Raw genomic sequence first — 24,590 nt, forward strand, 5'->3', positions numbered from 1 at the left:
CTCTGAAAAGTTTATCCAACTCGCGTACTCTCAAGTTGTACAAATACACACGTATTAAGGAACTCGAGAAGGATAATGAACTCTAGCTTTAAAACATTTTTGTCTTTGAAAAAAATTCAAAGATAGCTCTTCTATGCGTTCCTTAAGCACTGATAATTTTACTAACATTATAAATGGATGCACGGATGGATATTTGCTTGAAGATATCAGCAATATACCGACATAGTAAAGAACATAGCCTGAAAGAACACATAGGCTACTAATAAGGTTTTATTTTTCATTCTGCGCGTATGAGTCGCGTGCGACGGCTAGTACTTTGATGATATGTTCTAAGGGCGCCTGCGAATATATGTCCAAATCCGGAAATAAGCTAAGTATTTTATAGATATTATCTTTAATTCATGTTGATTTGCGTTTCTATTTATAAATCTGCATATCAATTACCAATAATTATTGAGGCAATGTGTTAGATATTTGCTGACAGTCTAATTACTAAAAAAAAATATATTACGAAACTACGGTACTAATTATGAAATCCCTAATAATACATGGAATAATGAAACTACTAAATTTAGTACTAGTGGTGACAAAATGAAATTAATTGAAAACAACAATTTATCAATAAATTGTCTATGTATACGATGTCTCGTAGGGTCAAAAGGTCTTACAATCAAATAGCTAACGCAATTACGATATCTCTCATTATTATTTGGTTGTTGACATCACGCTATAAACCTCTACCATATATGTACAGTAATTTAACTAGAAACCGCTTGTTAGAATAATTATCGAAAATTATCCACTATTAATATTTCAGTCGTACAGTCATCTATTTAATAAGTATTAAATTTATATTTTGGATACAGCAGACATTTAAACCGCTTTTTCACTAAACGAGTAGTCCTATTACTGCAGTATACAACTTCCATTGTATGACCTATTTCATTTTCTCTGACGCAGCCACGACGGAGTGCAGTTAACGAGTGGAAAGGAGGTCTTATTTTAATTAAAAAATTACTTACCACTCCAGTAGCAGCCGTAGAGTTCTACTCTCATACATACAGTTCGCCGATGAGAGCTATAAGGTATGAATCGTATCTTTGACGCCCATATCGGCGGCTGCAAGTGGTTCTTCTTCTCAAGGTATGTATTTGCATTCCCCGTGAGAATCTGTAAAAGATAATTTATTTAAATTTTCATTGTAAATTATAGCAATGTAGCTATTATGTTTCAAAACCACTTAGACCTTACCTTTCCTTGTCATACACAGATCAAGGCTAAATAAGGTAACGTACTTGTTCAACTGGTAATTTTACATCGTAAAATAAATAGAAAAGGGCTCTGTTTTGACCCAAATGCAAATTCTAATATTATCTTAGGCGAAAAACCAATTAAGGCCAGAATACCCTCCAGCATCGAGATCATAATAAACCAGGAAGACATCATCAAAATGTTTTCATTGAATGCCGCAGCCCCAGGTTACATCTGCCGTGACTGGAAAGATTTTATTTGCTAACTCACTATGAAACGGCCGAAGAAGTTCCACTAAAGTTCTTCATGCCGCTTATTCACTCGAGTTGAAACTTTTTGCATAAAGCGTATGCCTGACTAACATTTCCCGGCTTCTTATAATATACAAACAAACTAATAACGAATTTTTATTTGTATTTGCGCAACGCAGACTCGAGTTGCAAAATTTTTCTCTTTAACATCAAATGGAAAAGTGTTGCAAAAATTTCCTTTAACGTCAAATGAAACGGAACTGGAAAAATTGGTTTTAATTATAAATTGGCATCATAAAAATTTCGCATCCATGTCATAAAATAAACTCGACGTCCGTTTAATTACTGTGATTTGAAAGAACACAAACAAAACAAGACAAACTCCATTTTTGCAACAGAGTAAAAGAAAATTTGTAATTGTCGTCTAAACAGAGAACTGGAATGCAATTTTAATGCCTAATTGGTAATTTCAAAGCCTGTTGAATTTAGATTGGAATTTCAAAGACTTTACAAAACCTCTTGCATTTTACAAAAGCCAATTCAATTTCAAATGCACCAACCATACATAACACGATTTTCAACAGAACAATTATTTTTTTACAGAAGGAAATAGTAATATATACTAAAATTAAATATTAATTACCTCTTGACCATCGGCGCCTCTGTATCGGACCCACTTGCCCAATTTAGGACGCCAATACTCGAGAACGTAGGCTTCCGCGTATTCCTGACCCTGGCCATTCCCAAAACGGCCCTGAGTTCCGGCGCCCGTGATCACGTGAACCGTATGCAGGTTCACTTCCAGCCATTCAGTCGATTCCGTTGTTATCTGAGACTTGGGGCACCACGCGCCGCCTTTTATCTCTTGGTTTAACCTGGACAAAACAATTATTATAAGTTGTTACGCTTATTTTTCAGAATGAAATACATACTTTTATTAAAAACATAAAACTTATTTAGGAAAAGACATAATTTATCGAAGATATAACAAGTAAAAAGACGTCAAATATTATAGAGATAATAATTTCACAATTACGCAAATACTTTAATTAGATTACCTTTAATTTAAAAACATAAAAAAGATATTTGTTCGAAAAAGCGATGGGACCGATTTTAAAAATTTATAATTAAAAAACTTGACGGTGGCCTGAACTATTAGCATCGGTGCATCGAGCACCTCAGCCTGACGAGACCGTAAACGTAGTCAAGCACTCCAAATGTCAGGAAATTAAATTGGACGCCAATTAAATTCGGAAATTCAGGTCTCGAAAAAAAAATATTGTCGAAAACAACTTTAAATTTGTGGGTTAATTGAAAAATTGAACAGGGAAATATTTGTCAAGAATTTAGATCAAGAGGGTCCAATAGCTTGGTATAGCGTAAGTTAAATAAATTAATTTTGAATAGTAACTAATGACATTTTAACTTTTGCAATTTTGATAATTAATTCTGACATTTAATTGTTAAATCTTAAAGTTTCCAACGGGTATTTCCCGTTGGGCCGATCGGCCTACAAATCAATAGGTCCAATAGGAAACGTCCACAACTACACCGACCTTATTACACTTACAAGGCGCAAGTCAAAACCCGTAGGGTAAGTTGTATCAATGTTTACAGCTACATGATAACATCCTTGGTTAAACTCCCTTCTTATCTTTATCACCTCCATGACGCAAACAAAGCGGCTAACTCTCACTACGATGCTATTATACAAAACACTGCGCCCTCGCTTACAGTGGATTTCCACTGCCGAAACATATACAAAGCATATTGTTATCTCAAACATTTCATAGAGCATGAAAGAGACGATAATATATTTTTCGTACGAATGTATGTGCAGCAGAAACTCACGGTTAGTTACGCATCATTTACGCTCAAGTCTGTTTCGACATTGTCGGTAACAGAGTTATGCGTTTATTTACGTTACCCAAAATAATATACGTAAATAATTAACATAACACTAACGTTAGCTTCCAAAAGGTTCTTAGTAAGTATCGTTGCGTACCGAATTGGTGAAACTCAACGACTCTTGCAATTTATATGATCGTCTAAAATATTTTTATACTCTGTTAAATTGTTATTGATTCTTTTTACATCAATGTACAAACACATTAATAATATTAGTATTAATAGTTTTGTACAATTTCAGTCATCTTGGTATTTAAGCAATGACTGTTTTTTTGCACAGTTTTGCTTAGGCACAAATTAAATCTTCAATATTATCATGTTAATAATACGACGGTAAAAAGATGTCGGAACTGCAAATCATTTTATTTTTTAATTAACCTATGTGTCCAGACTATGTTCTACACAAATGCCAAATTTCAGCGAGATCTATGCAGCCGTTCTAAGAAAACTTCAAACAAACATCCATCCATCCAAACATTCGCATTTATATTATTAGTAAGTGTAAGATTAGCGGGAAAACATAGTAGGTTTGCGTGCGGTAAACAATTTTAAAGTACAAAAACGATTAGTACATTGTGGCGCCAACAGCTGACGCTATCATTATAATAGCATTATCTTGAGACAACTGACCACATATTAGGTCGCAACGAACCTTATTGCTGCGCTTGTGTGCACATAATTCCATTTCTACATAAACCCTTAGTCAATAGTTAATTTAAAAGATCAATAAACCGAACAAAGGATACCACTAGAGACTCCGGGAGAGAATACGCATTCAATATATGAGTTATGAGACTGACACTCTTCAAATAAGGACTAGGCAGATTAAAAATTCTATAAAGAACTCGTTTCTTCTTAGAAAACTAATGTTCTTGGGATATCAGTACTCATATTAGCGTTCTATATAATAGTGATAGGTTTAAGTTTACCAAGGAGGATCTAAAACCGATATCCTAATGTCTGGTTTCAATTATACCAGTAGAGTAGGACAGTAGCGTTCAAAAACAGCGCTGGCATACTACTGGAATAATGTAATCAGTAACTGGCGTCAGTGAGCCAATACATCCATTATGTAAACCAACTATGATTACTTAATTTTGTACTTCTTTTTTTACTCCTACGACATTCGTAAAAAATCTAATTAGAGCGCCAATAGCCTAATGGTTGAGGGTACGGATTTCCGATCACGAGGTCGGGGATTCGAATCCCGCTATTCGATTATTGCCGTAAACATATCCTATCACAAGCCAAATTCTAGACTTGGAATGGTACAAGAAATATTATTAAATTAAAAGAAATCTGCTAATAATTTTAAGAAAATTAAAAAAAAAACAATACTGCTTTTTTATTATGCGTTATTGACAATCGACCTTTTCCGCAAGTAGCACAACTCAAATGTTGTCAGCCAGATTCGTTTCATTAAATAACAATTACTTACACACGCGGGACTTTAAAAGGTTTCCTATACCGTATTTGTTTATTCCTTGTGACCTCTTTTCAATGCTTGATTCATTTACAAAAGGAGGATGTTGGTTACATAAACATTTTTTTTTATGCACTTTCGGTAGAGGCTATCGACATTATTTTTTTTTGTATTTCTTAATATACGTTATAACATAAGAATTGTTTCAAGGCACCGAAGTATCACCATGTAGGTATATTTATTTCACAAACATTGATGTAGGCGCATGTGTTTTAAACCCTCGTTAACAGTCAATTTATTTTATTGCATTGTGTTCGACAACAGAAATTGTTCCAATCCGTAATCGTCTAGGAACGTCGTTAAACATACTTCATTCTAATGATTAGAATTTCGGATATAAGATCGATTGTAATATAATTTTAAAATATAACATAAATAATGTATAAAATAAGATAGGATTTTCCATCAAATAAAATCTTTTTGCTTGCACTATGACATTATTTTGGTAATTTGGAGTTTTTTTTATACTATATTGTCTTTGGTATAGCATAGCATACTGGGTTCAGTATCCGACACACTTCGAATCAAAGATAACAATAATACTCTTCAGTATTTTTATTAGTGCATTCACATGTGTATCAGCGGGCAGCTACGTCGGCTCGCCCAATCAAATTCTTAGATGTCTGGCCATTAAGTCTTATTGGCGGGAGACTGGGGCATCGGAGCTAACAGTGATGCATTAACAAGACGCTTTCGTAATTGATATCATTCTGTTTAACTCAAACCGTAGACACATTCCAAACACATTTCAAATACAAACATATTCATAATTAGCTGTCGCCCGCGACTCCGTCCGCACGGGACTGTAAAGAAAATAATTAGTAGCCTATATGTTCCCCCAGACTATGTTCTACATTTCTGCCAAATTTCAGCGGGATCCGTTCAGCCGTTCTGGAGATAACTTCAAACAAACATCTATCCATGCATCCAAACATTCACATTCATAATATTAAAATAATTACAAAGCTACTGAAGACTTGGTTTACTAATATTTTTAAAGGTGAGTTTGTGGGGTAAAATGATTGTGTTTTCTGGTCGAAAATAAGAAAACGTCATAAAAATATATAACTCATTTAGTCTAATTCAAAAGCATCGTGTCAAAATAACTGTGAAGGAAAACGTCTGTGAAGAAATTCAAAGATATGCGTGAAGTCAACCCTCACTGGGCGAGCGTGATTGACTATGGCCTAGTGATCCCCAACTTATGGTAGTCTCCGATCCTTTCAGTGAAGACGTAAGCTGATGATGAATGTTAAAATAGCATCTACAACTGAAAATTACCCTAAAAGCGTAAGCATTCTTTGTCCGTATAATTTCTTGTTTCTTTGGAATATTTAATGTAAATTCATAAAACATTTATTGGACATAATTATTAATCTTACAAGTTGATGGCGGATCATTGTTCTGGAACAACAAGTGTCATGTCATATCCGTTTTAATTAATCTTAGCAAGGAACGTTTAATTTGAAATATACAATATACCTTAAATATCAAATGTCAAACAATATTAAAAACGTTGAAATTCGAAGTTTTTTCTTCCTTTATGTGTATTTATTTTCTATTTCTTGTTGATTCATGAATAATTATTTGTATACCTAAATGATTAAATCAATGATGAAGTTTTGAAGCGTATAAAAATTCCATGAAAACGATACATCAACGACAAAAAGGATTCAGATATATTGAGTGAGCGATTGTGCAAAAAAAACTAACACTTTCAAAAATCTTAGTAATGTTTTAATGCAAATGTTTTGATGGATGTTAGAAGCTATGTCCAGTACGGCTACATGGATCTCGACGAAATTTGCTATAGAACACAGTCTGGAAGAACACTTGGACACTATCTAACTTGATTAATATATTTACTCGATAACTCCGCAACGGTTCAACACACCAATTGAAATTAGGCACAGATATAGAAAATAGACTCAAGAAACACGTAAAATACTGTTAACCCTTTGTTTAAATTCTGCGCAGATGAAGTCACGGACAAAGGCTATTATTAAATAAGTATGGTAAATCACACCTCAGATATTTATCGTCATTTTCATTAAAATATATAATAAATAGCAAAGTTGTTATTTGCCAACTTTTGAACGACAGCGTAGGTAGCACAGCTTTAAAGCTGTTCCGTTAAACTTTGTTCCGTTACCGAAAATACGCCGAATACTTTTGTAGGAACAGCTTATGAAGAGACAATGCAAATTCTCATATACCTTTGAGTTATTCGTACTTATATCTGTACATATAAATAAAATGGGTTTGTCTGTTTATAATATTAAAATAAAATATTCATAATTCAAACAGTGTATTCGTGTTTCTTGTAACAAAAAAAAACTATTTTTGCAATTTCTGTCTGACTCATGGTTATCTTCGAAGTGGCTGCACCAATTTTGAGAGCTCTTTTAAATAAAAGTTACGGAAAACACAGGTTTCTTATCTATGATTGGTAATGTAATAAAGATTTCACAAAATTTCGAGGCGTCGTTGCACTGGCGTGGCACGCCTGTCGAACGGAGCAGGAGCGAGCAAATGGTTTCGTTTCGACGTGTTTTTATAGAATTTGCGAAGTAAAGAAACATTTTCAATAATTATCAAGCAGACAAAATTACCGGCAACAATCTAGTGTAGTATAAAATAATACAAGTGAAATATTTTGCATCAACGCTCAGAGCCAGAGGCCGGGCGCCGACGAGAGGAATGTTAACAATTTCGGGTGCCTTCATGCAGGAGCATTAGTAAGGCAGGATATTCAAAGCTGATGTTTATGATCCTATTAATTATTCACATGTTTTACATATTTACCCATCATAACAATTCCTACACGATTATAACAATAGCTATCATTGTGTACCAGCAACAAAACTATGCTCTTACTAGCTGTCGCTTGCGATTCCATCCGCGCGGAATTAAAAAAAAGCTATTGGTCGCAGCGTAATGTTATATAGTCTAAAGCCTTCCTCTATAATTGGACTATCCAACAAAAAAAGATTTTTTCAAATTGGACCGGTAGTTCCTGAGATTTAAACAAACAACCAAACTCTTCCGCTTTATAATATTATAGATTTAGAAGATCTGTTAGAGACTAGCATAATATTCAGTTGGACCCAATAGTCAATCTTTGAAGTCGAGCCGAAGATTGTTTTAATTGGCAAGATTATTTAAAAACCATTGGAGCCAGTACAAAAATGAATCAATAACTTTTAATATTTAACGACATAAGAAAAAAACGAATATTCATGATCAGTTCATTAATTGTATCAATTTCCAAGAGTAAACTTAAAGTAACGTACGCCTTGTAAAGTCATACAGCGGTCGATCCAATCTAACAATCACTACTTTACAACGTTCACGACTAACGATATTTTATTCGATGATCGAAATGAATGTTCCGCATGATTAACAATTGTGTATGGGTACGCTTTAGTATCGATTATATTCGGATGCTACCATACATTTTAAGTCATTAAAATCAAAGATCGTAAAGTTAATGACATCGATGTTAAAGTCAGATCAGCACGCGAGTAGCATTGAACGTAGTACTGAGGTAGTGCGACTTTATACTTAACCTACATAATTTTTTTACAAAATAGTTAATCGTTATTTCAGTTATTAGCTCTCTCACTTAGAAACGAATCAAATGATTTAATTAATATCTTCAAGTTGCATAATAAAAAATTAACTACTCTAAAATAATAATTTGAATTTTAAGTATCTTTACAGTTTAAAAATTTGATATCGCAAAATTCTATTTCTATTTCCAGAATCGTATACAGATTTAAAATCATAAACATAATTTCGCTTTGTCGTAAAATCACGTGGTTGGATCGCGGGTGGTCGTTTAGTGCGCACTCAACCACTGTTTCACACACATGCCAGTATCCAGAGTACGGTCATTTGGTCTTCAATATAAACAAAGAGCGAAGCATTGACGGCTGCAAGTAATGAGCACGTGGCTAAGTGATGATTGAACATAAATATCCCTCAAGTTACAAGAAATCAGTAAATTAATAAGTAAATTAGGTCTGTAACGCGTACCCGAGTAAGACGCACACATTGCAGTATGTCACATCTCTTTCATTTTACTAATATTAATGCAAATTTGGATGGATGTTTGTTAGAAGTTATCTCTAGAACGGCTGCACGGATCTTGCAAAAATTTAACACAGATGTAGACCATAGTCTGGAAGAACACAAAGGATACTAATTAAGGTTTTTTTTAATACCGCGATGACGGAGTTTCGTACGACAGCTTGTTTGTCATAATTCATCACTAGTAGAATCCTTTTCTTAACACCTTCACTTCTATCTTCTTAGTGTAACTAAACTTATTAATGTCTCCTTTAGTAATATTAGTCAGATATACGGTTTATGATTACCTAGAGCTAGGCTCAAGGCAGAACATGGTACCTCAAATTTAATTATTACGCTGAATGTGTAGATTAACGTGTGCACCAAACACCACAAAGGGGATCCTATCAAAACACATGCATACCGCATTACAGTAATTAATCTAAATAATGTAAACGGAATAGAGATGGAATTACATGAGAACATAAATGCATACTAAAATGTTCGTACTGGGTAAATTACATTTAGATGTAGATTTTAAGTGGATTGGTGTAAAGGCATATAAAGGGTGGTTTATTGGTTATATTTTTAATAACATACCGCTTTTTTCTATGTAATCTGAATAGTATATTTAATCCGTCTGTATAGTCATAATGCATTTAAGCTGACCTATACACCTGTGTATTGTTCTGTTCTGCGGATTTAACTGTTTCGGCAAATCTATAAGCTCCCTCCGAATAAGCTCCGTCCGATTCCATTTAGTAATGATAAATGATTTTAGCTTTCGAGATTAAATTGGTGCTATGCCGTAGTGTAGTGCAGTCGTGTGCTGAGTTTTAATGATAATATTGTGTACGTCTAATATATTAACTAGCTGTCGTCTGCGGCTTCGTCCGTGCAGAATTGAACAAAAAAATAATAATTTGTAGCCTATGTTCTTCCAGGCTATATTCTACATCTTTTCCAAATTTCATTCGAGATCCATGCAGCTAAACATTCCTATTCATAATATTAGTAACATAATACTCCGTTTTTAACATTTTTTTTTTGTGAAAATACTTTTGACTATGCCTGCGAAATGCTTTGAAAGATTTAGCACTGGAAATAAATTCCAGTTGGAAATCTATCCACTGTCAAAGACTACGTTCGCTTATTGTCGATAGTACAATGCACTAAATCAATAATACAGTTAAAAGAAAGTCTATCTGCGAACACTTTTTAACCTACAGTTAAAAGAGTTCATCGATCGACGCTCGCTGACCTGATATGCCTATGAAAAGAATTTTGAAATGAAATTTTTTCCTCTCGGTTAGTTTTTTTTAATTATCTAGAGAAAGATCTTCAATAAACTTATCACAAATGGTGGAAAGTGGCATCGTTGCCAGTTTTTTAGTACTTGACCCCGTCTACTTCGAATTGTTTGTTTTTTTTTTTAAAGTGGCGAGTGCTTGTTTCTAAAATGTGACACAAACAACATATATGACCGGATATAATGGAACACCGAGTTAAAATCTAGGTTACGGTTAGCAATTAAGCGAAAAACATACACGGCCTAGGCGTACCACACGTGACATTATTAAATGTTTTAAACATTCATGGTATACTAGCCCGTGACTATCTGTGCTAAATTAAAAAAAAAACTTAATTAATGTTCTATGTGTTCTTCTAGACTGTTCTACATCTATGCCAAATTACAAAAAGATCCGTTCAGTCTTTCTGAATATACCTTCTAATGTCGACCCATCTATTTAAACATTCCAATTTAGAAAATTAGTAAGATAATTTAGTATTACTCTACCATTTTAAAAATTTATAAATTATCTGATACCACGACATGACAAGATTTTATTTTTATCTTGAAAAAAATTTAATACAGATTGCTTCTGCGATTACATCGCTACCGAGTGATCCGTTCTCGCTGCAGTTTAAATTAAATAAATTCTCGATATCGTTCAAAGGTAAGTAAGTACATTTCAATAGAATTTTACTTTATAAAAGAACTTGTAACTTTAATGTATAAAACTATCTGAATTTTTCTATCATTTAGTTTTAAGCAGTGATAACCTATCATATCATACTAATATTATAAATGCGAATGTTTAAATGGACTGATGGATATTTGTTTGAAGGTATCTCCGGAACGGCTCAACCGATATTGATGAAATTTGGCATAGATGTAGAACATAGTCTGAAAAAACACATAGGCTACTAATTAAGTTATTTTAATTACGCTTGGACGGTGTCTCGGGCGACAGCTAGTCTTAACTATTGCATCAAAAGATACAAAAAATGCAGCCGCTGCACTGTAGGCCCCGTCAACATCTAAAATTTTGTTATGCAACGTCTTATGCATAACTGCAAGCCTTAACAAACTTGGAATACCACTGTACCTAATGATAAAAAGATATTATGCCATAATACATTATACGTATGGTAAAAAAAATATCGAATACGCCTATTTTATATTGGTGTATATCATACGATGTCAATTCAAATAAAAAGCTTAGTGAAGTAATTAGCAGACGGAGTTGCGGGCAACCGGTTGTATTATACACATAGATAACAACTTTTTATATGATCCTGATATTTATTATCATCAATTATAATGAAATATATTAAAACATACTTGTTTTTAGCCGGAGTTGGCACGTTGCGAAACCGAACATATGTCTGCACAACGTGCCAACTCAAACAAGTGTTTTTATCGTTGTGCAATATTTGCAAGGCTAGTTCGAATTATTAGCAAAATACTCACCGTCCATTTTGTGGCCCCACGTTGCCATCGTTGAATGAAGAGCTGGCTGTGAGGTCCTTGTCGGGAATTAATCCATTTTCAATACCAAGGGGAGCGATACATTGAGCTGAAAGCAATAGCAATTGTTATTATACAGTTTTTTTATAGTGCTGCCCCTACACTTCTAATTCATTAATTTAAATTAGCGCTTTTTGTAGTTTCTCTATTTGATATTATCTTTGATTTTACCCACGAACTCGTCTTTAAATCAGCAAAATGTATCGTCGAGAAGATAGTTAGAGGTACGATATCTCCTTTAGAAAATGATAAAAAATTATTTTTAGTTTGAAGACCAATAGTAATTATTTGATAGACTTTCCTAAAAAAACACCCAATAGGGGTAAACACACTGTTAACTCGATGACTTATAATACCGCCATTTTGCATTGCATTGTACACATTTATTAAATCGCATTAACCATATGAGTATTCAAAATACGAAGTCAAACAAACAATCCTCAAAATGAATGGGGAAAAAATCAAATTACTGATGTTCGATATTCGAACAAAAGCGACGCCAGATCCAATTTGATCACGAATCAATCAAAGAATAATCCCGAAACATTGGTACAACACTTCTGTTTAAAATTGATGTCTACTTCGTACGTGTATAACAAGCGTATTCGGGCGATGACTCCGTCAGTCGTGCATTAAAATTATAACGATAATAATTACAATCGACACGAAACCGCCGCATTATATGAAAGATATTATTTGATACGGACGCTCGATAAGTTGAGCAACTAAATTCATTGTCTCCTGATGTTGAAATGTCTTTTTATAACTAAAGTTTTAAGAATTAATTAGAAGGATTATAAGAAATTAGGTTGTTACTCTGATGCTATATTACTTATATCACACTTAGCACCGATCTCTTCCTATCCCCAAAGTAACCTTAATATAATTATTTTGACAATACTTGTTAATAAAACGTTGGAACGGTCCTATGAATTATCAGTTTAGACCAAAAATAAATTCCATGTTATTTTCTTTGGCACCATCATCTTTTCTCAAGAGAATCGAATCGCCGAAAATATGTAGTAAGTAAGTCTATCAGCTATATATTTAATAATCTTGTTTAACTTATTCAAGTGTTGATTAACCAACAGATAGAATATTCGATGTATAATTTGCCGCTATAATAAACAATTTAGAAGTTAAGAAATTAGGTGTACTGCAGCTGTTTAAAGTCATATTTCACTGCTTTAGAAAATTAATAAAGTTTAGTGACTATTATCAAAGCGGGTAACTGGCAGGCGCCCGTTTCACGTCTCACAATTTGTTTGGATAAAATCAAATTAAAATTCATTAAATATATTTTAAAGAGAGCCCTTTACAGAATAAGTATGAAGTCTGCTATAAATATCTTCAATAATCGAAGAGAACAATGGACGTAAAATGAGTCAAATCGACTCGAGTCAAAAACATAAAATTCTTTTTTAAGAACACTGCACGGGGCAGCAAATTTCATTTAACCTTTGTATTCTTTGCATCCTTTATTTCAGAACGACAGACAAAACAGAATGGCAGATCTTTTTGAAGATTATTTTGTTTGTATGCGACTTTGAAGTTAACATAAAGTGAATGTAAATGGAAATGTAGACAGAAAGTAATTTAACATAGACCGGATCAGAGTGTATTATCAAGCGGTGTGCAGACGGAAGTTCCCAATATTATTGCAACTATTTTATAACATGTATATATCTAAAACAAAAACATATTCGTGAAACTTAGCATCGAGGGACACAAAATTGAGTTTACAAAGCTTTGTAATTGTTCAACAATATTATGTTAAATAAACAGTAAATTATAAATATTCTCCACCGTGTTAATCTGAGTTGAATCTAAATAATATTTATCCGCTATAAAAGGATTTCCATTTCGAAACTAGCTATACGACTCCAACCGCGAGGGATTAAAAAATATAAATTAGTCTATTTTCAGACATACTGATTACATATAAAACTATAAAAATCAAACCTTTTCGAAGGAGTATGGTAACTAACATTATGACACAAGAACTTTACATATAGGATAATAAAAATGTTATTGAATGTTAGGCAGTGAGAACCCAAGGTGAAAAGAAATTTTATTTAACTTCAAAACTTTGAATAGAACACGATACGAATAGTTTGTACATAAGTTTATCTTGCGATCCTGCACACATATGAGGGGTATAGAAAAGGTGCTAAAGTGTTGGACTAACAAGGCTTGGATAGAAGTCAAAATTCAACTACTGGTTTACATAGTCGAAAAATTTGTTTAAAAACATATTGCTATCCTTCTCACTCTTTTTGAATAAACAGAGGTAACGATATAATTTAATACAAATGTTAAGAGACGCCATGAGTAAAAGTATCCTAGTTATATTGTTAAACAGAATGCCGTGTTCAACGCCAACGATCGAGACAGAGCCGTCCTCATTTCCGCTCAACGCCTACCGTCTTAGCTTATTGATATCGATAAATAATAATTAATTGGAATTCTTAATACAGATGGCACGAACACATTCAGATCACGTACATAAACGACTAAATTGATTTGAAACTTCGTGATCTCAGGTAGAAAATATAAAATAGGTTTAGGATCGACTAATCAAATCGAATTATTAAATGAGCTTTTCTATTTCTTTGCTCGATACTTTGTCACGTGCAACTTTGTTCGAATGTAACACTGTTAGACTATGTGACTTCTTTTAAATTAAATTTAAACTATTAGGTTACTACCTAACTCGATATATTATAGATATAGAGTTACTATGAGTTTCCATTAAAACACCTGTATAGAAACATCCTTCTCAATTTTTTTGTAATAATAATTTGTTTTCTGCAATGTTACAGCAGTGGAAACACGAAGTTGTTTACAAAAAGTAGCAGCTACCAGTCGTTAAAAATAGTATAATGAATCCCTCAAAGGTATCTTCCAACCCTCGAGAGAAGAATAGCTGCGAACACAATGGCCGTCGCCCCCGGCACCTCACTTCAAGAATCTACATACGTCAAAATGAAAGATCATACTGCTTCATTAGTAGAAAATATCTCCAAATATAGAATAAGTAAACAGCAAATGTTACGGTCTTACACCCACAAGTCGTTGATATTATCAGTTGTAATAACATAAAGACATTTTATATTTAAATGTTTTTCGCATTTCTACGGCTTTGATTATTGGGAACAAAATAATATTAAATAAATAAATTACATAACTAATGATAGGGACATGAAAGAAGCGAAATTAAATAAATAAATGTAAACGATAAAAGTCAATCATCGCCATGAGGTGCCTGCCGAAATAGTAGTCAAAAACATGCGCTATTTCTCTATATAAAAGCTGGATACACAACAAATTTTTATGCATATATTTCGTACAGATTAGTAAAAAATAAGGGGTTATAAACACAACTAAAACTAAGTAGGATTTTGATATTAGAAAACATATCATGCTTTGCAAAATGTTCGCATTAATGGAAGCAACTAAGATTTACTTGTTTTGGTGAAATAAATCTCTTTGGTCTGAAGAAATATGAAAAATAAAATCGTTTAGCTTCAGTCTTTTGTAAAGACGTGGATTCAGTTCAATCTAGACGTCTATTTCTATTTCAGCCCGTTCAATGTAAGACACGACTTCAAAATAAATTGATAATAGAAAAATTCGCACAGACCAATACGGTTCAACATTCGCATATAAATCGCTACAGATTATAAATCAGCATTGCCATTGTTTAACACAAAATTAAAATAAATTGGCAGGAAAGTTGTTGGAACAAAATAATAAACAAGCTCAGCCTCGGCTTACAGTGATTGATCTCGCTTCAGACTTCGAAATCAATATTCAAAGTAAACTACGTCATATTTTATGACAGCATATATGAACATTTAAATTGTAAGCTCATCGTAGAATTAATAAGGGACACAAAAAAAAAATTCACCAAAAAAAAAAACAAAAAAACTCGATCACCAAGCGAAGATTTTATCTTTGCAAGAAACAAAAAAGTGTTTCTATATGTGTCATACGTTCTTAAACTTCTGGATAGATTTAAATGAAACTTTAGTAGGATATTCTAAAAACACCAGAGCAGGATTGGACTAAAATTAAAAAATAAAATAAAAAAGCTTTATATTTTAATGAATGTTTTGCTTGCACTCTACATTGACTTTTGGACTTTTGATATGTCGCAAAGCCATGCATGCATTGAGCTAGTCTACATAAATAAATATGTATTAATGTAGGTATGTGTATCCTCCTTTTTTAATAATCTTTTTACTAGCACTATAACTTTATTTTGTCGTAGTATCGCAACGCAGGGTTCATCTAGTATCAAATAAATAGTATAGTTAACGGTATTTTTTCATGTAGCATGTGAATTTAATTCCATGGGGGTCGGTATAATTAATTGTGGTGCGTATTGCATACCTAACCCATCGCGCGTACGACAACTTCTTTGTTACCAACTATCAGATCCTTTACCCAATGTTATGGTTGACTAGCAGTCGCCCGCGACTCCGTCCGCACGGAATTAAAAACAAACTTAACAAGTAGCCTGTGTTCTTACAGACTATCTTCTGTATGCATCCTTAATTTCATGGAGATGCATGCAGCCGTTACGGAGATACCTTCAAACAAACATCCATCCATCTAAACATTGGCATTTATAATATTAGCAAGATAGTGAAACAAGGATATCTGGCCGAAGAGAAAAGCGCGCCGTGTTCCGTCAGAATATATGTAAAACATAAATGAGCATAGAAAATGTCGGTAGAAAAAATAAAAAAGAATGTTGTTGTTACTGACAATCATTATTGTTTAAATTGGCGACAATTATTGCAGATATATTTATCAATAGTTTATTTTGTATTTACGATTTAAAAAATAATATATTTCAAATCTTATGCTTCTACATGTTATTCATAATAAAAAAACAGATCCAATTCATTCGTTGAAAGAATGGTAGACGTCAAAAGCTAGTAGTCTAAACATTGTTACCTGTTTTATTGAGTTCAGCTATATAAAAATAAATAAAGGCAGCTGTTGCATCTTTTTATGTTCTTTAAAGCTCAGGACAGTTGAACTTAATGTAGGTTTCTTAGAATAATTGCCGTCGGACGAGACGAGGCCACAGTTCATTCATTGTTTGATTCATTATAAGCGCCGCTGCACACGGACAGCTTCACGCAGACTGCTGCCGGCGTATTGCCGGCAGCGTTTTTTAGCTACGTCAACTGCTACTGAACTGCTTGAAGGATTCTGCCTATGTTAATCCTTAATAGTTTAATCAAATAATAATATCCAAGACTAGCTGTCGCCTGCGACTCCGTCCACCCTGGATTGTAAACTAGATAGTAGTCGATTGTCAGACCTACTGAATATACATAAAAATCTTATAAAAAATCGGTCAAGCCGTTTCGGAGTAACTTACATTGTGACATTTTATATATGACATTTCATAACGTGAAACAAAACATTGTTAATTATTGTAGATGGAGTTGCATTTAAGGCCCGGTTCTGTTATCGCTTTGCAAACATTTCTAAAGACTAGTACGATACTGATATCTTCAAATAAAATACTCCACTAGCACTCATTTTATAAGACCATCGACGTTAAGAATTTTCCGTGAAATAAATTTCGAATTTTGTTACAATCCTTGCCTTTGAATCCCACTTAATATAAGTGTAAAATACTTGAGACTACTTATAAAATACACTTTATTATATTTCTCAATACTACGTAGGTTCAATAAGTTAATAAGTATGGCTAAATTTTCTTGAGTGTACTTAATAAATTTATTCGTGTTAACAAGATTCGTTAGATAAAAACCATATTAAAATACGAGTATAAATTTTGGTACTAATTGCTTAACTAAAGTGATGTAACACTATCAACAATCTTAGAATTCAATTCGCATAAAATATCATTCGCCATCAGTAAAAAGAACGTTACAATAACTTTCTTGATTTATATTCAATGAGTCACAATCCGCCGCGTAATATATGGAACCGAAGGCAGATTGATAATAATCAGAAGTCGTACAGCCGATGAATATTATGTAAACCCCGGCTTGGATTATTCAAACTGGCATGCTTAAAGTGAAACAAATATTTACTTACAACAACTTTAAATTAACTATTAAATTTTGAAAACATCGTAGATTTCGTTCACATAAAATGAGATGAATTTCTCTTATTCATCATGTACAGATAAGACAGTCAGCTTTCGACGTTCGCTGTTTATCTGCTGTTGGTGAGTTCTAGACAATAATTTGCCAATGTCATGAATTTAGTTTTGATTAATAATAAACACGTAGTCACCGGTTTTGAAAGTGCATACGACGCAGGTGGCGGGCTAACTAAGCCAAGCTTTTATGCCAGTATGAATATAACACAGCAACAATTGGCCAGTACACCTAACACTATTTAGTTAATTCTGAACGTTGTAATTGTAGTACGTGGAAAGTTTAAGAAGCGCTGTGCTTATGCGTGTTTATGCTTTGCGTGACATGTAGTCGTCTAATGAATAATAAACAGCGTAGTGGCGACTCGCTACTCATTCAAATCTATGTACAAAAGGCAATATTGTTTTTAGCATAAAGCGATTGAATGTAATGCTAAAACGCCTACAATATTGGTTACGATTCGCATAACATTTACGAGAGTGACTGGCACATCCACGAGTTGTAAACAGCCTTAGATACAAGTTGATCGCGGTTGTAAATTACACACGCCAACTTAAAATGTCACCGTCCGAAGCTTGGCGCAAATCGGTTCGCGTGAGGTCGTTAAAAATATTATTTTAATTACATTTACTATGAAGTACACGAGAGTCGTTAACGTTATGTATTTCTTTTCACTTAATATATTCACAAAGTTTTCCCTCCGACGGAAACTATTGAAAACTGTCGATAATGGTCAGCTTGGTATTGGCTCCAAATTATTACTTACAAATATAGACGACATAATTAGAAGTCTATAATGGAATATCGATACTGTCTCGATACAAATGTATATATATATATAAAAAAGAAAGTCGTGATAGTTACGCTATTTATAACTCAAGAACGACTTTACCGATATACTTGAAAGTTGGTGAGGATGTAGCTTAGAGGCAGGAGACGACCATAGGATACTTACTAATATTATAAATGCGAATGTTTAGATGGATGTAATATGGATGGATGGATGGGTGTTTGGAGATATCTCTAGAACGGCTGAACAAATCTCGATTACATTTGGCATACGTATAGAACAGCCTGAAACAGCACGTAGGCTACACTAATTAAGTTTTTTATATATCGCTATTTTTATATATAGTTTTTTTATATATTAGTTATTGTACATATAAGGGTATAAAATGGTGACTTTGCAGAATAAGTTTTAACGACTAGAGTAGGCGGTTTATAATATTTATCTCAAAATCAATATTATTTAAGTATAATAGCAACAGTATCTCGGGTCAGTTTTAAGCACAATACATATATCATTTTAGTGATTTGATTATCTTTCTACTACTATATCTATTAGCATGTTCTTAACTCTATCTTAACAAAATACTAGTGCCCTGTCTTTTGTTTTAGTCTATGCGAGTCTAACTTTAGGAAGTAATAGCGGAAGACTAACACGATTATTTGATCACTGATTTAAATGGATTTAGTGAAAATGTTTGAGTAAAAGTTTAGCTTATCAAAGGTCCTTTGGCGGCGCTTTAAAAAGAAGCTTAGGATTTGACCGACTTCCGTTTCCATTCTTTGAAGCCAAAGGCCATGAAGCGATTCGCCATTGTCGGCGGGACAACTCCTTGTAAACATTATGTTGGTTATTCTATGAACATTATGTTTTAATTTTATATTTGCCGATGTCATTTTTATTAACAACCTAATTTTCAAGGTATATTCATAAAAAAAATTAAAACCTACTATGTAATTTAATGTAACACAAAATGTTTTAAGATTCAGATCCAAATGCTTTAGGGCAGTATCACAACACACATAAATGATGTCAATTGACTATGTATACACATTTTTTAGCCACCGTTACAAACAAAACGGCGACATTTTAACGACAAACAGTACGCATCTCTAGATAACATTTATAATATTAACTTGCGTATGAACTCGATTATCAATCGCACGTCTGTTTATTTAATCATAACTATAAATACATATACGTGTTCTCAAAGCGCGAATATAAATTAAAGCTCATGAAATTTATAATACTTGATATAACTTTATCGAGGCGCAGCGGCGGCCGTCGGGGCGGGAGTCGAGAAATTTGTAATTAAATATTAAAGGCGTCCATACACTGACTGTCGGTGCGGTGCGACTTGGGACCTTACTCTTGTCGCTTTGTTAGGTGTTTGGAATGCAAGAGAATGAGTGAGTGAGACAGCGGGAGCGGAGCTGGCTTCTGTATGTCCCGAGAATGTACCGTTCAGGTTCTACTTACGCAATTTGCATTGAATATTACTTGAACAGTAGCACAGCCTATCCACGCTTTCGAATCTACCTAGCATACTTTGCATTGGCAATTGCCAGTGGAGTTGGAAGCTTTTGAGGAATTTATTTATATAGAGATAACTTAAGCATTCACCGGCATGAAAAGGAAGTTAACGACTCTTTTATGCTTGAAAGGAATTCTAATAGAGACGCTATTCCTAGAATCATTTCTGGATGATTTATTCACAGGCTCATATTTTTTCCCCTCTTCTAACTTTCAATCACAATTATTGAAGTTTTTGAAATAATAGATATCTTCTATTTTTATCTACCTTGGAATTAAAGTTCGAACTCCCTTACTTTGATTACTGTTTTATTGATTTTTAAGTTTCAATACATAAGACTAGTTCATAAATAGGTTATTGAATGTATTAATTTTGTGTTTTCAGTGCTTTTGTTAAAAAAACTTATCAAGAGTCCTATCACCATCATCATCATCAGCTCACTATACGTCCCCACCGAGGGACTCCGAACCGAACCGAACCTCGAACCGAGGGGCTCGGAGCCTAGTTAAGGGTGATTAGGCCATAGTCAACCACGCTGGCTAAGTGCGGGTTGATTGACTTCACAGATATCTTTGAATTTCTTCTCAGAGAAGAGAAGAGAAGAGTCCTATAAAAGTGAATTAATACGTCAAATGGTTCAATTATTGTCATTGATGGATTTTAATAATGTTAATATACATTACGTAGATTTCTTAGCTTTGCATGAGTTTGCAAAGAAGTCAAACGACGTCGTAGTGCAAATAAGTTCGTAAATGTTGAGCAATTGAAATGCCCCGCCGCCGCCGCTGCCGCCGCGTCAAGACATTTCGATTTAAATGGATGCAAGTATTTTTACCCTTCTTCAAAAAAGTCGATGCCTTGCTCATAAATATATCAATATCGTATCCTTTAAGAGTTTATGTACGTCTATTTTTAAAGGGGATCACTTTTGTACAAAGAATGTAAACAAAAGGCTAAAAGTAATCTTATATATATAAATAAAAATCAATGTTTGTATGTCTGTGTTGGTTTTGCTCAACACAAACATATTGTACACGATCTTAAACCACTGGACAGATTTTGATGAAACTTTGGGTGTTTTTGAGAATACCAGAGGTTCATGACAAGAAAATCTTAGAAATATAACATTTTACACCTGTGCCGACTTCTTTAGGTGTTTTTTTGCGCAATATTAGTTCGATAAAGTGAATATGATATAAAGGAGACATCAATTATTTCATGCGGTAGTACATTTACGTGGGAGCGAAGGAGTTACAAAGCCATTTGCACCGAGCTTTACTTATCTTACGGCGTCCTAGAGTTTACCACAGGGACAACCTACAGTAAACAACTGAGAGCTTTCGCATGCGGGAGACTAGCTACCGAGTGCCAATGCAAATTAGAACGACCAGTACAAAAGCTTTCTGTGCTTTTCTGTGTGAAAACAATTTAAGTACTTTGCTTACGGAAAACATTTGACTATAAAAATATAGATTAATTCGAAGAAAAACAATTTATTTTATAGAACCGAGTGAATACGCGCTTAAAATTTAATTGTAAAAAAGTTGATGCGATTTAAGGTAAATGGTTACAGTACAGTACACCTGATTTGGCACGTCAGGAACAAGATTTGTCTTTTGACCACGTGGCAACTCGGGTCCGTGTACATTAAGCTGAAAAAAAATATACTTACATATATCGAGTGCGAACAATCGCATGGCCCGCACGAGCAGTAACAGGGGTACCAATCGCGCCACCATCTCGCCGTCTCACCGCTCACTTCACCATCTCCGACACCGTAAACCTTAAACAACATAAAATCTGTTAAAATGACACCCATTTCCATAAAATTATTAAATAATCACTAGACATTAAAAATTTTACTTAATTTAGCTAAGAAACTAATTGTCTGTTTTAGTCATTTGGCTTGGAATAAAAAAAAAATCTCTACAGTTATTAAGCAGTTCTGTGAAGTAGATGTATCCGACAGGAACCTGAATAAAATGTAGCCTATTCCTCCAGTCATTTCTGTGAAAAACTTTATCAGTTAAGCCGTTTGTCCCTTTTCTTTCGATTTTATAATGTAAGATTGGTTGAAACCATGTATTGTAGGAACGGTCTATTTTCAGATCCTAAGGAACTCTTCAAGGTGTTATGTGCAACATAAACTAACAGATTGCCGAAAAACCCTTTGATTAAGATAATAAACCTAACTTTTGCAATATGATTTAATGTTGACTGTATTTTATTAAGTAGGTTCAGCTGGTACTACACAAGTGTTTCTCCCATGACTTACTCAAGTTAGAAATAATACACAAATAGTTAGAATAATTCTCTTCAATTATTTAATGACTTCTCAGACTATATTCACAATTTGTTACTAGACGTCTAGCTCTTTGTATGAAAACAATAAAAAAGGAGACAACACAATTGTTAGAGCATACTGCATAGAGACAATGTCGTCAGTACACTTAGAAAGCACTTGTCTATAGCATTACTAAGAGTAAAGAATGAGTGGCAACATTTTTTAAACCATTATGAGACAAAACCTTCCACACAAGCTTTTCTTAATTAATTAGTAAGCATTAAAAGGGGTAAATGCAATAAAGGCATTGAAATTTGCAAATGTGTTAAAATAATCAATACACTAATATTTTTATAATTTTATAAAATTCAATTTATTGTCATCTTATAAAAGTCCATACTGAAGGCCTTAGAGTCTATCCTAAGTTAAGGGTGACTAGTAAATCAACTTTCAGATTTGTTACAGAGATTTATTAATAAAAGTAAATTTATGGAAAAAACAAATAATATTGAAAATAAAACTTTTGAATGAAGCAAGTATTTGTAAAATTTAATTATTTTCTGACTTAAGCTGTAACTAAAAGAATCCAAATCTCTTTTTTACTATTATAACAAATTTATTGTATTAGAAAATGAAAATTGTGTATTTATCCTATTAAATTTAAGCGAGACTTGGATGTTACTTTGAAAGCAGCACAAATCAATTTTTATAAGAGCCTAATAATCTTGTTTATATTTTTCTATCACTGTTATTAAATTTAATTTTTTTTTCATTAAAAATAATATTATCTCCGTTATTAAATATATATACACTAATGATTGTCCGAAAAATTCCCATAATAAATAAATAATTCGTTAGAAAAAAGGAATAAAATTGAACAATATCTCAAACCAATGTTCTAAACAATTGAACGAGTCATTTAACAAAGTGTAATTTAATTATTTACATAATTTATAGACATCGTTATTGCATTTCTACACCTAACAAAGAAACAGCAGCAACAAATTAGAAATCTTTGAAATTATAATATAAAATATTAAAACAAAATAAATATTATAAATTTACAAGTTACGCACCTTTAAGTCCCAGGAACGTAGGTGAAACCCGGTGACATGGGAAATAAATTAACATATCTCTGTCCTCACACCAATCCAGTCACTACTCATCACGCAATATTTAACACTTTTATATTAATTTCCAACAAGTAGAAATAAATACACTGCGATGTTTAGTTATGATAATGCAAAAAGAAAGCACTATAATCTTTTAAATAATTTAACTACTCTAATTCAACAACTATGGCTCGCTCGCTCCAGTTGCTGCCAGATTTGCAGTCCGAGTCGTGTCAAGTCTGTGGGATAAGTGTGACCTGAAGTTGGATACGGTTACAGTCGCTTGGAGGAACGACGTCGGGCGCAGGTCGGGTGGCTTCTCCAAAGAGTATTTATTAAAAGAGCTACCACTAAGCCCAATCGAAACACTCAACCATAGACAAACTTCAATATTCTTTAAAATTTAAATATTTCGCGTAAAACGCTTTTTCTTACAGTAGGTACCGTTATTTTACAATATAACTCCAATTTAGCTGACCATTTTCACAAAATAATCAATTCAAATATATGTATGTGTTTGCTTATGTTTTAAATTGCAACGAAGGAGAGATGTATCAAAAGTTGATACAAAGAGTTATAAAGCTTGACCTAATATACCGACTAATGTTATTTAAATATGTACCTACATAAAATAACAAAGTACTGGTTTTTTTGTGATCCTTTCTCATAGCGAAATACAGATTTATAGATTTTTTAGCAACCAAACTTCACAAATCGCTGTTTCGTAATTTTGTTTGTGGTCTTCATTGTTGTATCACATACACAATGCACAACTTTTCCGGTAAGGTCATCCTGTCCTTTGTACTTTTGCGGTTATTTAAAAATTCCAATTTTTAAAACAGTATTGTTAGTGGATATAAAAATTTAAATTATGGACAAATTCGAAAAGCAAATTTGTAAAAATAAAACAAATTAGAGTTACTAGTAGGTATTTATTAAAAGTAT

General features: G+C 33.2%; 1 protein-coding gene across 2 annotated transcripts in view; it reads right to left on the bottom strand.

The window, feature by feature from the left end:
• The window catches only part of Tkz (tyrosine kinase-like protein), a 34,659-nt gene extending 10,782 nt beyond the window's left edge, over positions 1 to 23,877 (bottom strand). For both annotated transcript variants that reach the window (XM_013324176.1, XM_013324175.1), the window contains exons 1-5: positions 23,610 to 23,877; positions 21,922 to 22,032; positions 11,720 to 11,825; positions 2,146 to 2,377; positions 1,023 to 1,170 (exon numbers count right to left, since the gene is read on the bottom strand). In XM_013324176.1, the coding sequence (XP_013179630.1) occupies positions 1,023 to 1,170; positions 2,146 to 2,377; positions 11,720 to 11,825; positions 21,922 to 21,988 (553 nt within the window). In that variant the 5' untranslated portion in view covers positions 21,989 to 22,032; positions 23,610 to 23,877. The remainder of the gene's footprint in view (positions 1 to 1,022; positions 1,171 to 2,145; positions 2,378 to 11,719; positions 11,826 to 21,921; positions 22,033 to 23,609) is intronic.
• Between the last annotated feature and the right edge of the window lie 713 nt (positions 23,878 to 24,590).

This window comes from Papilio xuthus, unplaced genomic scaffold (genome assembly GCF_000836235.2).
Source record: "Papilio xuthus unplaced genomic scaffold, Pxut_1.1 DF825017.1, whole genome shotgun sequence".
Taxonomy (NCBI): domain Eukaryota; kingdom Metazoa; phylum Arthropoda; class Insecta; order Lepidoptera; family Papilionidae; genus Papilio; species Papilio xuthus.